A 14,979-nucleotide genomic window follows, 5' to 3' on the forward strand; every position below is an offset into this window, starting at 1 on the left:
GACAACAAAACTAACAAGAATAACCTGTATACAAAGAGTGGCATCAAGAACATCTTTAAGGGGGGCAACTCCACAATTTAATGAAAAGAGAGACAGATTTGGGGATGGAAGTTCCTGGGTTCATATCCCATCTTAGACATGTCCTAGCTGTGCTACCCTGGGCAAGTCACATAACATCCCACCCCCGTGCCTAGCCCTTACCTCTCTTCTGCCTTGGAACCAATACTTAGTATTGATTCTAAGATGGCAGGTGAAGGTTAAAAAAAAAAAAGATAAAAAGAAACCGCCAAGAAATATAACTGAAAAAAGCATTAGACCAGTCATAGAACAAGAAATAACAAATGAAAAGGCCAAGTACTTTATTAGTAGCCTTGCAATGTTAAAAGCTTTCAGAGAAGGCTCTAGCTCCACTACTTGCAGAAGGTTAAAAGTCCTAAAATAGATTTCCAGTATTCTAGGTCTCTGGAGTACTTATAGGAAGCTATGAAAAGCAATTATATACAATTTAAAGAGGTAGATAGAGTGTAGTCTACACTGGCAAAAGAGTATTTAAATGGATGAGAGTTTTAATAGTGAAGGCTGATTTTATAGATTAACATAAAAATTTATTCTAAATTAATTTAAATAAAATTTTTAAATAACAATTATTTGTAATAATCTAATTTAGTAATTTTAAAGGAATTAAGCATATTTTGTTCTCTTTTGTAGGCCAAAAATTCTTCCTATAACCTTAAAATCAATATGTTTATTAAACTCTTGTTTCCTTATCAATGTGAAAAATTAGACCCCAGTTCATTTAATTTTAAGTTATAAATTTTAAATTAATAGAGTTCAAAGGATTATGGAAATGTATCATTAGAAGCTAAAGTTAAAGAGGCTTCAGGTATAATATGCTTGAAAATAATAGGCATTAGGGACAGCTGCATGGCTCAATAGATACAGTTCCAGGCCTGGAGTTGGGAGGACATGGGTTCAAGTCTGGCCTCAGAAAACTCTTAACTCTGTAACCCTGGACAAGTCACTTAACCTCAACTGCTGACCCTTTATCACTCTTCTGCTTTGGAATCAGTAATTATATTGATTCTAAAACAGAAGGTAAAGATTTTTTTAAAAGAAAAGAAAATTTTCAGCATTAGTTTTTGTGTGTTTTAGTTAAAGTATAGGGAATTTGTTACCTAAAAGAAAACATCTTTATTAAAAAAAAATTAAACTAGTGTTTGATCCCCAAGCTAAGAGCAAATTACATCTTTAGTGCCTAAATGACATCTAAACAGTAATGAATTAAATGGTAAATTAAATAAAATTTGATGACCAAGTTCATAAATTTCCTTAAATTTATTAAATTCTTTTATGTCAGGTAGTGGCTTAATTACTATGTAGACTATACTATGTATGTTATTATATTATAAAACTAGGTAGAAAATAACCCAATAACACTTCGTAATGAGATTAAGCTATCAGAAGCATAGAAAATAGAGCTAATCTTGGCATTAGGACAACCTGAGTTCAAGTCTTCCTTCTGACCCATAGAGACTGGGTGACCCAGGGCAAAACACTTGACCACTTAGTGCCCCAGATCACAAATGGCAGAACAGTTGCCTATCCAAGCTAGTACAGGGAGTTCTCTACAAAGTCACAGATCTGACAATAATGCCATGTCCCTCGATTTCAGCGAGTCAGAAACCTAGTAATGGTTCATTACCTAGGTTAATAGAGTATGACGTCAAGTAGGACATTTGGGACCAGGAAGACCTGACTTCGAGTCCTACCTCACACACTTATCACTGGCCCTTGATAAATCACTTAACCTCTCTCAGCCTTGGTTTCCTTATCTGTAAAATGGGGATAAAAACATAATAACACCTATATCACCTAGTTGTGAGAAACAAAAAGTTTAAACACTTTAAAGTAGTATATTAATAATAATTATTATTATTATTGTTATTACTTAAGACCATGAGATTATCATCTTCCAAGCCTCCAGGCTATTTTTAACTTGGTGACCTTTGAAACCCAGGTGGCATTTCTTTCTATGATTTACCTGGCCCTAACCTGGATTCTAAGACTCCTCGGGACTAATAAATGAGGTTACAACTAAGGCCAGTGAGTAAGCATGATGATCAAGGTCTATTCACTCTTTCTACAACCTTCAAGCCTGAGCAGATGAAGATCCAAAGTCTCTTAATCTAATAACAGTTTCTAGATGGGCTGGATCTACAGACAGCAGAGTAGGGCCTAGTTCAATCCTCCCTATTCCATGTGCCAAATTCAAAGCTTTTTAAGACCAGGGGCTGTTTCTAATATATTTAAATATTTACATTTCCCTAGTACAAAGCTCAATAAATATCTGGTGTCTTGATCACAGTGTTAGCCTGGGTAGCTCAGTGGATTGAGACCTAGGCCTAGATTCAAATCTGGCCTCAGATACTTCCCAGCTGTGTGACCCTGGGCAAGTCACTTGACCCCCATTGCCTAGCCCTAATTACTCTTCTGCTTTGGAGCCAATACACAGTATTGAATCCAAGATGGAAGGTAAGGATTTAAAAAATATATTAAAATTAAAATAAAAAAAAAAGCATAGGACAAAGTAAGCTAGACTTTTCCTACTCCTTGGAAGTCCAATGTAATATTTTTAACCTGAGGGTTCTGAGAGTGGTCTTGGATAATTTCTCTAGGTGATAGAAGGAAGTTTTGTCTAGTGGCAACTTAGGGTTTAAGTCCTGTCCCAAGAGACTTTAAAAAAATAGCTTTGAAATTGATTCAGGCTAAGCCTGGAGGTAGCAGTTTCAACACTTATTAAAAAGCCTTAGTATTGTTTTCTGTCCAAGTCTAATATTTAATAAAGACTCAGATCTGCCATTCCAGTTTAACTTGCTTGGCTGAAGATTTTGAACATAAATGAATGCTGAAATCATGCCCAAAGATTTCCCTTCCAGAACTACTTCTCATATAAGGTGTCCATGTCCTTCCTCTTCAAAGTTAGAATCTGAATGTGTTGAAATGACTACACACATGAGCAAAAGTCCCTTTTGACTCAATGCAACTAATATTTGTGCTTTTGGATGCAGAAATAAATAGAACCTGGATTTAAAATTTGCTGTTGGCAAGGTACCTGTGGAAAAATAAAATCCTGCCTGGAAACTAGGCTAAGCATAGTCACCAAAAAAAAATGCTGCAGCTAACACTTGCCACAAGCCTACAACCTTTGGTCAGACACAAGAGAGGTGAATCATCTCTGAAACAATAAGAATAACCTTGGAACAAATTCTAATGCTTTAAGTGTTTTCACACACTTAGGACATGGTCCCATGCTTGAGAAAGAAGTTGTGGCTTCCTAAACCAAGCTCTGAGTGAGACATTAAGAATACAGTCTTAGGGGGGTTATAGTACCTGCTGTGCTGGCAATGTTTTAATTATGCCAGTAGATGACATATATACCTATGATCATCATCATGTATTAATATATTTCATTTAGCTGGAATAAAACACTCAATGGTACCTGTATCCCAATTCTTCGCTGAATTGGATCATATGAAGGATGTAAGATTCTTTGCTTGTTCCTGTGAGGCCAGGCAGCAATAAGACAGTCGGTCGGGTACTAGCATCCAAATAGCATGTACTCTTATTATTATCAAACCAATCCAGTGAAATCTGTCCTCCATCTGCTGTTTTAATAAGCTCACTTTAAAAAAATTAAAAAGACAAAAAAAATTATTTTCTTTTGTAGTGTTTATCCTTACTACTTAATTACTCCAACAATTAAATTAATGTTATAGAGGATCTTAATTTTAAGAACTATAGGTCTATAACATTACTTGTTAATTTAAAAATGGTTATGTTTTTCTGCATTTCCATGTGCTTCTGAGAAGCTAGGGAAAAGCCACTTTCTTTGAATACAAGGTTATTATGATAATAGCATTTGTTTTGGGGTTATCTTCAGTGGCCTGAATTTTGAAAATGCTATCTAATAATGATAATAATATTTTCACAGTGCCTGAAAGCAGTCCAAATTCTTTCATATTTCTCCATCATCATGAAATGGATGAAGAGTCAGTATTAGTTCCAATTTGATTAAGTTTATCAGGGAGGTCAATGAATTAGAAATAGATATAATTTAGACCCGACTCCTGGTCTTAAGTATGCTTTCAGCTAAATGATGCTATCTCCTACCAGAATCAAGGAACAGATAACACTTTTAAAATATTTTAAAGTACCTATCATAGAGCATCAATGAACTCACACTATGTTCCCAAACAGTCCAAGTTCCAGGCAACAAAAGGAACTCCAGAAGGACTAGATGACTCAGGGAAATTAATAATAGGCACCATCTCTGTCTCCTGGTTACTGCTACATTCTGGACTGTCTTTAGTGCCTGAAGGTCATTACTACCAGAATCCATTCATTCACCAGTATAAAGTGATCTCAGCACATAAGTGAAATCCATATCTGAAAAGCCACAGGGAATAGGACCTTTTCATTTTTTTTCATCATTAATTGACTATCTTTCGTTTCTATGGTGCATATCACCAAAGGGCTTAGGTACTCTGGGACAGCTGAATCAGCTCTTGGAAACAGGTACAAACACATTTCTTTTAATTCTAGAAACGGGCTGTTCCTTCTAGGATCAAAATAGTGGTAAAATGGCAATAACTGGGAACATCACTTCCATTTGGTTTATTGCACCTATTTCTGGGTTCTGGTGCCTTTTATTCACACACCTCTACCCCAGGTACTATATTTACTAAACAGAAGTACTAAAGCCCAGGCATTGGATGGTGGGGAGATCCTGTCTGGAAGGCAGTGAAAAATGGCTGGGGAAGAACAAAACACCTTAAATGTACTTACTTTCTGTACTGCACCTGGGGCTTAGAAGTGATGAAAGGTCTCAGTAAAGTCTGCCCCCTGCTTTCCCAGCACCAAATGGTAGGATAGTAGGTTTCTGTCACTACAGGACAATGGTCCTGAAGGAAGCGGTTCAGACTCTCACCCCCTGTCACCAGTTGGGGTTTCTGGGAAAAGTCAGGATCAGTGAAAGGTTAAAAAAACTGTCGTCGCACACATTTATTCTCTGTCTCTGTGTCTCTATTTCTCTCTGTCTCTTTCCATTTGCTCCCGGGCCTTTGGCAAAGAACTCAAAATGAATTGCAACTGACTCGGAAGTTTTATTTCTGCAACAGTCCCAGGGATGGTGTAGAGTGAGCAAAGGAAGCCACGCCAACAACTCCCAGCAGTTTCGGAGAGACACCCAGAACCCTACCATAGTTCATCAATAATAAAGCGATTCAGCGACAGCCCGGCACTTATGCTAGCTGTGTGCTCTGAGGTCAGCCAGGGTCACCGGCATCTCTTTAGCAAGAGACCTGGGTTGCTGCTCCCTAGCGCCAGAAAGGAATGAATATGGGTAGCTTAGGAGATGGGGCTCGGGTGCGTTTCCCGCTTCTTCCCGTTAAAAACGTTTTACTTTACCAAAAGCGTGAATGCCGGTAGTTTGGAGAAAGTGGTCATCTTTCCATTCCTTTTCAAACTGGGTGTCTCCTGAACCCCAGTGTAACAGTGTTCAAGTTTTCTTGGCCTCACTAATTAAAAGACACCTTGGCACCTTTCCCCCTTCCCCGCCCCCGCCCCCGTACCCGTTCCTCTTCCTCTGCGCCCCACCCCCGCCCCCAGGGCGCCCCAGCTCCTCTAGATCCCCTACTCCCCAGTTCACCTTGGCAATGCTGCTCAGGTAGTAGCAAGCGTAGGCAACACTGAAGCCCAAGACCAGAGACAAGCCCACGCCCGAGCCCAGGAACCCGACACGGACTTGGTGCTCCAGATATAGGGAAAACTCCCGAGACAGCATCTCCAGGTCCATGTCCAGCCGATGCAGCACCGTGCGCCACCGATCGCGCCGGTCCTGGTCCCGGGAGGATGGAGAGGACCCGAGCTCCGGGTGCTGAAGCAAGGAGGCGCGCAGCAGCAACCGGGCTGGTGGCCGGCACTCCTCTACAGCGGCTCCTACCGAGGAAATGGACCGTTTCCGCCTACTGGAGCGGGGCGGGCAAAGCCGAGCCGGAGACGTAACTGGGGCCACCCGTCACCGCCCCCCCTCTCCCCCCCCCCCCCCAGCCCACTGTTGCGGCCGCCGCCGCCGCTTGCGGCTCCTCCCCGGCTTTACGGGGAGCCGCCCCCGCCTTCGACTAAGGAACCTTCCAGAGGAGTCGCCGGGAACCTAGGGCTGACCGCAGGGGCGGGGGGAGGGACGGGAGGGGGCGGGGAACTCAAGAAACCGACCCCATTTAAAACCCTCCGGGAAAGGGAGTCAACTTGGGGTCATTGCTAAATAATAGAGAGGTCAGGTCCCCCTTTCTGGCCTCCGGACGACGATTGGCAGCTATGACCTTGAGCAGTTCCTGCCCCGAGTGGGTTAACCCTCCCAGGGAAAGGCTTAAGGTAGCCTTAGGGGCCCGGCGAGGACTGAGGATGGACTCCGGGGTTAGGGAAAAGTGTTCGGAAAGTCGTAGCGTAAAGTGAAGAGGGAGACACTCTTTCGCTGTGGCCTCCGAAGAACGACCGAAGTGGAGAGGGCAGGGGGAGGGCGGAGGAGGCGACTAGAAATGTTACTCTCGATAGAAATGTGAGCACCCAATCGCGCTTACATATTCGACATCACGGGCATGGATCACAAGTGAGTGCCTACTCTGTCCCCCGAAGTAGAGGAAATGGGCCAAAAAACGAGAACTTGACCTCCAAAATCGCAGTCCCCGGAATGCTCAGGGTTTGGTAGTCACCTCACCCCGAGTCAATCCTTTTTGTGAAAAGTCTGGTCATTTACTACCGGCGCACAGGAAAAGGGTTGGGAAGGAGATTTTCCCAAGTTTATTTATAGCAACGACAATAAAGCCAGGAAATTTAATTAGGTATCTGAAAAGGCTCAGAGGGAGGGGTTAGAATTCCACATTACGAGTTGTCTCCATGTTTAAGTGATTAACTCTATATGCTCAGCTCTAGGTAGTTCTACTTATGAATCTATAAGGGTTCTGAACATTTAGATTCTGGGACACCCTGCAAAATAATCTTTAGCTACATTTTAAAAGAGTAAACATGAAAATAAAACAAAACATGAAACAACAGATAACTCCTGAGAATGGCAGGAATTCCACTCACCAAAAAGAAAATGATAAATATTTGTGTAAGGTGTGAGCTTTATCAGTTTATCTAAACGGTTTTTTGAGTTCAGCATTTTTGTGTCCCTTTTAATTTGTATGTCAAGTGCCAATTTAAGCTTAACTTAATTTAAAGTAACATTCTTTATAGGAAAGAACATTTCTATCCACCTTGTATCAGGTATCAGCTAAGTATTGAAATATCTCTGAATAACATTCCAACACTGCTTTAAAAGTGAACAGACTACAGCAAGGACTTCACCTACAGGCCTAAGGGATGATAGAGATGGGCCTTAATGTAGTCCTCTAGTTGTAAGAGGGAAGAGATCTTAAGAATATTGACCCTTCGTGGTTCATATTAATAGGTGATATAGACAGATATATATTTCTATGTACATACATGTGTGAATATATAAACACATATTTTTATTTAAACATCAATTTCATGTCTCTCCACCCCCACCATTACTACTTTTGCAGTATTTCATTTATGAAAACTGTTCCCAGTTCAAAGAACTGTGAATTTTAAAACTATTCCACCCTAATCAGACCATTCTTTAGAAGATCTGATTTAGCTACTTCCTGATCAATAACAATGGAGATGCTTGGAATAACAGAATCAGGTCTTGGAAAACCCACATTCTCCACTCTACTCAGTTTAACAAGATTTTGAAAGGTCTGCATCAAACTCAAGATTTAATTATCTGAGGAGAAGGCCTTCAACAGACATGTGCAAAAAAAAGGACAGACCTCTGAGCTGTCCCAAGTCAAGCTAAGTCAACATTGGTACAGATGAGACACAGAAAAGTGTTGTAAAAAAGGTCCATATAAGGCCTGTCAGTTTCTGCCTCTTTCTCTTTCCCTGGAGAGACGACTCTGGCTGGCAGCATGCTAAACCTTCCAACATCTTGGACTGTTGGATGGTGAGTTTGCCCTGGAGATGATTTCAGGTTTGGGCATCTTAGCTAAGCCTCTTTGGAGGTCAAGCTGATTTTTTTCTTCTTCACACTCAAACCCTTACTTTCTAGATCTCCTATCTTCCTGCCCGGTACTAGCCCCTTCCTTCCTCTTTCTTAAAATCTTCTCTACTATATCAATTAAATCACCATAAAATTTGGCAGCTGACTTGGGTATTTTATTATTTGGGATTCACCCTTTACAGAACAAGAAGGGCCAAGAAAAGTAGGTGATTTAGGAGTAGCCCTCGGGGTAACAATGAGGGCTGCTTTTTAATCACACTTTATTTAAATGAATATATCTTTAATTTCAGAAAATCAAACTTTCCATAGTCCATAGGTCTGCATTTGATTATGCTAAATCACATGTCCTAACCTAATGAAGGCCTCCAGAGTACAGTGATACATAATGAATTTTAAAAGTTTACCTAAGACATACAAATGCTTTATCCTGACTTTGATAAAAATGAAATGGCTTGATGGTGAAGAGGAAGGGGGTGGAAAGTCAGGTACATGATGGCTAAACCTTGACCAGTGAGAAGGAAATGAGCCGAAACACCATTCTTTTCAACCCTCTGCTGAGAACTCTGTTTGTTCAGTACTACTAGCCTAACTGGCTATTCTTTTTTTTTTTTTAACCCATACCTTCCACCTTAGAATCAATACTGTGTATTGGTTCCAAGGCAGGAGAGTGGTAAGGGCTAGGCAATGGGGGTTAAGTGACTTGCCCAGGGTCACCCACCTAGAAAGTATCTGAGGCCAGATTTGAACCCAGGATCTCCCATCTAGGCCTGGCTCTCAATCCACCCAGCTGCCCCCACTAACTGGCCCTTCTTGCAAAATGTTTGGACACCTGCCTCTCAACTCCTTCCTGTGTCTGTCTCACAAGTATATTGGCATACTTACACAGGTGCTTAAACAAGGGTCTCTTTTGTAATTTCCCACTTAAAAGTCTCTCTCAACCACTACCAAAGCAAAAACCTAGTTTTAGAACTAAGATGATCTAATAATATCCCCCTTTACCTTCCAACCATTTATGTGCCTAGTTTGGGGATTTAAATGATATGATGGTATACATATACCTTTTTTTTACCCATCCATTATATATATGTTAGATTTAGGGCCAGGGTTGGAGATGAGATCTGGGATAAACCACAAATAATTATCATCCAGAAGGCTGGCAACCAAGAGGTCAAATGAGTCCAGGGAAAAGGAGGAGGTCATAAAAATAAAGTTAACCAGGAAAGAAGGTGAGGCAAGGCAACAAACATTCATTAAATATTTTGTGCCAAGTGTTCTGCTAAGCATAACTGGAGATGCAAATATATGTAGAAAGGAAGTCAGTGCCTGCTCTCAGGGAGTTTACCTTCTAAAGGGAGGAAGACAACATATGAAAGGGAACTAAAAAGATGTGAGTGGAGGTAAGAGTCTAGACTCTAGAGGGTCAGAAACAGCCTGTAAGGGAATGAAAGCTGGCTAGCCTGGACTCTGCCCTAAAAGGGAAGTCCCATCCCTGGAGGATGGCTAGTATCATAATGGGATGATACAAGAAGAGAGCAGGAACCAAAGAATGTTCCAGGCTGAGGAGGCTCTAGGATGAGATTGCAGTACATGCTGTTGAAGTCCAGAAAGAGGTAGATAGATCCAAAAGAAAACTTAGTTAAGTTCAGGAAATGTTCAGGAAATGTGAAAGTTTTGGTTGGAACCCCAAATGTCAAAGCCATAAGCAAAATTACATGGTCAAAACACAAAGTAGATCATGCAAAGATAGTAACAAGAAATTCAGAGCTAGAGCCATTAGATATTGTTTGAATTTCTTTATATTTTCAGGTGGTAGAATCTATTAATCCTAGCAAAAATGGAAAAGAAAAAGTTTGTCCAAAAAAAGAAATGGAAACTTTGCCCTTCTTGTTTCTGTTTTTCCTCTTCCTTTCAGAAAATCAATTACTAAACACCTCTTTTGAACACTAGGATGTATACCTAGTATCAGAATTATATGAATCATTGCTATTATTCAGTCTTTTTAGTCATCACTGACTCTGCCAGCCGAAGAAAATGTCAGAAATCTCAATCAACCAACAAATATTTATGAAGTACCCGAAACATGTCAGGCACTATACTAAGTACTGGGGATACAAAGAGAGGTAAAAGATAGCTTTTGCTCCCGAGGAGCTCACAATCTAATGAAGAAGATAACATGCAAATAACTGTACACAAATAAGCTATATATAGGAAAAATCAGAAATACTAAACAGAAGGAAAGCACTAGAATTAAGAGAGATCACAAAAGGTTTCCTGTAGAAGGTGGGATTTTAATTGGAACTTGAAAGAAGCCAGGGAAGTCAGGAGGAAGAGATGAAGAGGGAGAGCCTTCTTGGGATGGGGTCAGCCAGTGAAAATGCCTAGAGTCAACAGATGGAGAGGTCTTGTTGGAAGAAAAGAAAGGAGGTCAGTGTCACTGGATCAAAGAGTATCTGTGGGAAAGGAAGGTATAAGAGGACTGGAAAGGTTGTTGGGCAGTTTATGCCTATCAAACATTAGATTATCTTTGATCAACATTTAGCACAGTACCTGGCACATTTTAGGCACATAATACATGTTTAATGACTGATTTTCTAACAGATTTATATTTGATTATGTAAGTGATGGGGAGCCCTTTAGAGTTAAATATAGGAGAAGCTAGGAGGATGCTGGATCAAAGGGGATGCATTCTTTTAAAGCTCTTTGGGAATAATTCCAAATTGCCTTCTAAAATGGTTGGATCACTTCACAATGCCACCAGCAATGCATTAGTGACCCAATTTTGCCATATCCCCTCCAAAATTTATTATTTTCCTTTAGTCATAATGGAAACTCTGCCAGGTGTAAAGTATACCTCAGAGCTATTTTGATTAGCATTTCTCTATTCAGGAGGGATTTAGAACATTTTTTTCATATGATTATTAATAGTTTTTATTTCTTCATCTAAAAACTGCCTAATTCATATTCCTTGACCAATTGGAGAATTATTTGATTTCTTATAAAGTTAACTTAGTTCTTTGAATATTTGAGAAATTAGACCTTTGTCAGAAAATTTTGTTGTAAAGATTTTTTTTCCCAGTTTGTTGCTTCCCTTCTAATTTTGGTTGCATTGGTTTTGTTTGTATAAAACTTTTTTGAGTTTAAGAGGATCAAAGTTATTAATTTTACAACTTGTCATGTCCTCTTATCTCTTGCTTGAACTTAAATTCTTCCCTTCCCTATAGATCTGACAGGAATACTATTCTATGTTCACCTAATTTACTTATAATATCACTCTTTATATTTAATAAGTCACATGCCCATTTTGAACTTATCTTGGTATAGGGTGGGAAATATTGATCTAAGCCTAATTTTTGCCATACTGTTTTCCAATGTTCCTAGCAATTTTTGTCAAATAGTGAGTTCTTATCCCAAAAGCTGGGATCTTTGTGTTTATTAACACTAGATTGCTGAGGTCATTTACCCTTAGTCTATTCCATTAATCCACCCTTCTGTCTCTTAGCCAGTACCAGATTGTGCATGTATATTTTAATTTAGAATATTTTCCATGGTTATATGATTCATGATTTTTCCCACCCCTCTTCCCTCCCCCATCCCAGAGCTAAGAAGCAATTCCACTGGGTTATACATGCATCATTGTTCAAAACCTGTTTCCATGTTATTCATATTTGTAGTAGAGTGATCTTTTAAAGTCAAAACCCTAATCATATCCCTATTGAACTACATGATTGATCATATGGTTTTTTTCCCTGCGTTTCTGTTCCCACAGTTCTATCTCTGGATGTGGATATTGTTCTGTCTCATAAGTTCCTCTGGATTGTCTTGGATCATAGTATTACTGCTAGTAGAGAAGTCCATTATGTTCGATTGTGCCACACTGTATCAGTCTTTGTGTACAACATTCTCCTGGTTCTGCTCCTCTCACTCTGCATCAATTCTTGGAGGTTGTTCCAGTCCCCATGGAATTCCTCCACTTTATTATTCCTTTGAGCACAATAGTATTCCATCACTATCAGATACCACAATTTGTTCAGCCATTTCCCAATTGATTGACACCCCCTTATTTTCCAATTTTTTGCCACCACAAAGAGCACGGCTATAAATATTTTTGTACAGACATTTTTCCTTATTATCTCTTTGGGGTACAAACCTAGTCACAGCACCAAATTGTTTTGATCATTGCTTTATGGTACAGTTTAAGATCTGGTACTGCTAGCTGAGGCCAGGGTTTTACAGGGAAAGATCAATGACTTGATAAAGGGGAAGGAATGGAATAGAAAAGGAATTTAGTTTAACTGGCTCCCCAAAAGGCCAAGACAAGGAAAGGTAAAGAATATAAATAGCGTAAGTTAATGGCCTAAAAGAGAACTGATTGGTCAAGGGATTAGAGGTCACAGTGTGGACAAAAACTAGGAAAGTAGATTGCCAAATACCTTATCTGATTGTTATCAGATAAAAGGAATTTCAGAGTTCATGAACATGAAAATAGCACATTTGAATGTTATGACAACATCAAGAGTACGACTCTCTTTGTGTGTGAGATGAAGGAAGTCATGGGAAATGAGTAGGGTGTTTGAGGAAATATTAATATGTATATGGAACTCTCCTATATTTTGGGAGTAGGAGTTGGGGAAGAGAGAAAAGAAAGAATAAGAACTAATCACTGAAATTCATTGAGGAAAGAAGGGGAGGGTTCTGGAGGTCAGTAGACAATAGTTATTAGAATTTGGGGAGGGGTGTGAGAACTTTCCCACCAGTGAGTTGGGGGAAGGAGTTAAGGTACAACCAGTACTGGAAAGGGCAACCAGAGAACCAGGAGATATGTCAGGTCCCAGGGAGAACTAGAAGATGGAAGGAGGAGGAAAGAGAAAAATTAAAGATGAAAGCAAATTTATTGCCTATGGATCAGGCATTTCAGAGAGCACAATGAAAGAGGCAGTAGTTTGGGGATGGGACCTGCCAGGGTGGCATTTTAGGGGAATGGGAATAAAAGATCTGTCAGTGAGAGATAGGGAATGCAGTATGAATGACGGCTAACAGGAGTTCAGAATTGCTAGCATGAGGAGAATGTGATCAGAAGGGAGTTAATAATTAAGAGAAGATTTTAGATTATTTTCAGAGATCATAAGGAGTCAATATGAAGTCCTTTCAGAACCTTAGTCAGTTCAGGCAGGGCACAAGTATTCAGAGCTCAAGGAATAGTGTTACTCTCCTACCCCACCCTCCACCTTCTCTCTTCCAGAAGTTTCTTCAGGAGACCAGACTGAAGACTTTGTGCAATGGTACCCTCTCACCTCTCCACAGTGTCTAGTGGCTAATAGGATAAAACAGAATTCTTTTCCTCTGTGGGAGGCTGGAAGTCAGGCAGAAGATGTCAACAACAGGAAACTGGGCAGAAAGACTGGTAGGAAAGCAGTACCAATCTCAAACTAGATTATAGAGCAGGAATTCTCAAAACAATTTAATATTGGTTAAAAGACCTTAGAATACTGGTTAAAAGATCCATCAGTGGAACAGATTAATTGCACAATATACAAAAGCAACCAAACCTAATAGAATAGTTTTTTAATAAATCCAAAGATAAGCCCCTGAGGTCAAGGACTCACTATTTAACAAAAACTTCTGAAAATACTGGATAATTTATAACAAAAATTAGGTTTAGACCAATACCTACTTTGTACCAAGATAAACTCTGAATGTGTACATGACTTAGAAAAAAAAGGTCTAAGTATAAAGAAATTGTAAGAACAAGGAAGAAATTACATTTCAGACCTATGGATATGGGAACAGTCCATAAATTCAACAAGGGATAAATAGAATGACTGAAGTTAAAATGGGACAATTATGATTACATAAATTTAAAAAAAGAAATTTGTACAAATCCAATGTAGCCAACAGTATAATAGAAATGGTTAACTGGGGGAAAATCTTTTTGGGAAGCTTTTCTAATAAAGGTCTCATTTCCAATATATAATAAAGAACAGATTCAAATTTATGATCCATTTCCCAACTAATAAATAGTCAAAGGATATGAATTGGCAATTCCCAAGGGAAGAAACTTAAATTATGTATAACTATATTTTTAAATGCTCCCAAATCTCTAATAATTAGAGAAATATAAATTAAAACAACCCTGAGGTTCTAACTCAAACCTCTCAGATTGGCAAAGCTGACAAAAAAAATGATGAATGTTGGAAGCACTGCAGGAAAACAGGTACATTGATGCATTGAACAGACATAGTCATTCTGGAAAGTAATCTAGAATTATACACAAAATGTTTCTTAAAAGTGTGGGACGTTTGAGCCAGGGATAGTAAGGAATGCTTAGGGAGGACTGATGTGAGGGCTCACTGAGCTCTTTCCAGAGCTGCTTACATACTATAGGTATTCAACTTTCCATTCTCACCTGTGACTCCAAGAAGCTGTAGCATGAATAGCAGCTACCCCTCTGTAAAACCATTTTGACAGGTAGGTTACACCAGATTAAGGAAAACCAATAGACTTCAAACTCATCTATGAGTTAAGAGGATGTCTACCCCAACCATGTAAAGACTTCACCCTTTGGAATGGGCAGAAGAAAAACAAAACAGTTCATTCCAACACCTATAAAGGCAGTACTTAGAACTTGGTCAGAAATGGAAGATGCCAAGGTCATCCACTGCATCATCATCCTTCTTCCCGACTTTTGTTTTATCTTGCTCCTGGGCTTTGTTGACTGGAAAAAATGAGGCTGATGACTTTGAACAACTCTTCCTCACTTAAACCCAATTCATGAGCAAGTTAATATATCAGAACACCACCACCACTCATGCTAGTTCTATGCTCAAAAGAGATCAAAGAAAGAGGAAAAGGCCCCA

The 14,979-nt window shown here is 39.5% G+C and overlaps 1 protein-coding gene across 1 annotated transcript in view; it reads right to left on the bottom strand.

Annotated features, from left to right (window-relative positions):
* Positions 1-6,112, bottom strand: part of ABHD3 (abhydrolase domain containing 3, phospholipase) — a 53,244-nt gene extending 47,132 nt beyond the window's left edge. Inside the window, exons 1-3 of the mRNA XM_001367082.4 lie at positions 5,708-6,112; positions 4,846-5,009; positions 3,500-3,682 (exon numbers count right to left, since the gene is read on the bottom strand). Coding sequence (XP_001367119.3) covers positions 3,500-3,682; positions 4,846-5,009; positions 5,708-5,854 — 494 coding nt within the window. The 5' untranslated portion in view covers positions 5,855-6,112. The remainder of the gene's footprint in view (positions 1-3,499; positions 3,683-4,845; positions 5,010-5,707) is intronic.
* Between the last annotated feature and the right edge of the window lie 8,867 nt (positions 6,113-14,979).

This window comes from Monodelphis domestica, chromosome 3 (assembly GCF_027887165.1).
Source record: "Monodelphis domestica isolate mMonDom1 chromosome 3, mMonDom1.pri, whole genome shotgun sequence".
Classification (NCBI taxonomy): domain Eukaryota; kingdom Metazoa; phylum Chordata; class Mammalia; order Didelphimorphia; family Didelphidae; genus Monodelphis; species Monodelphis domestica.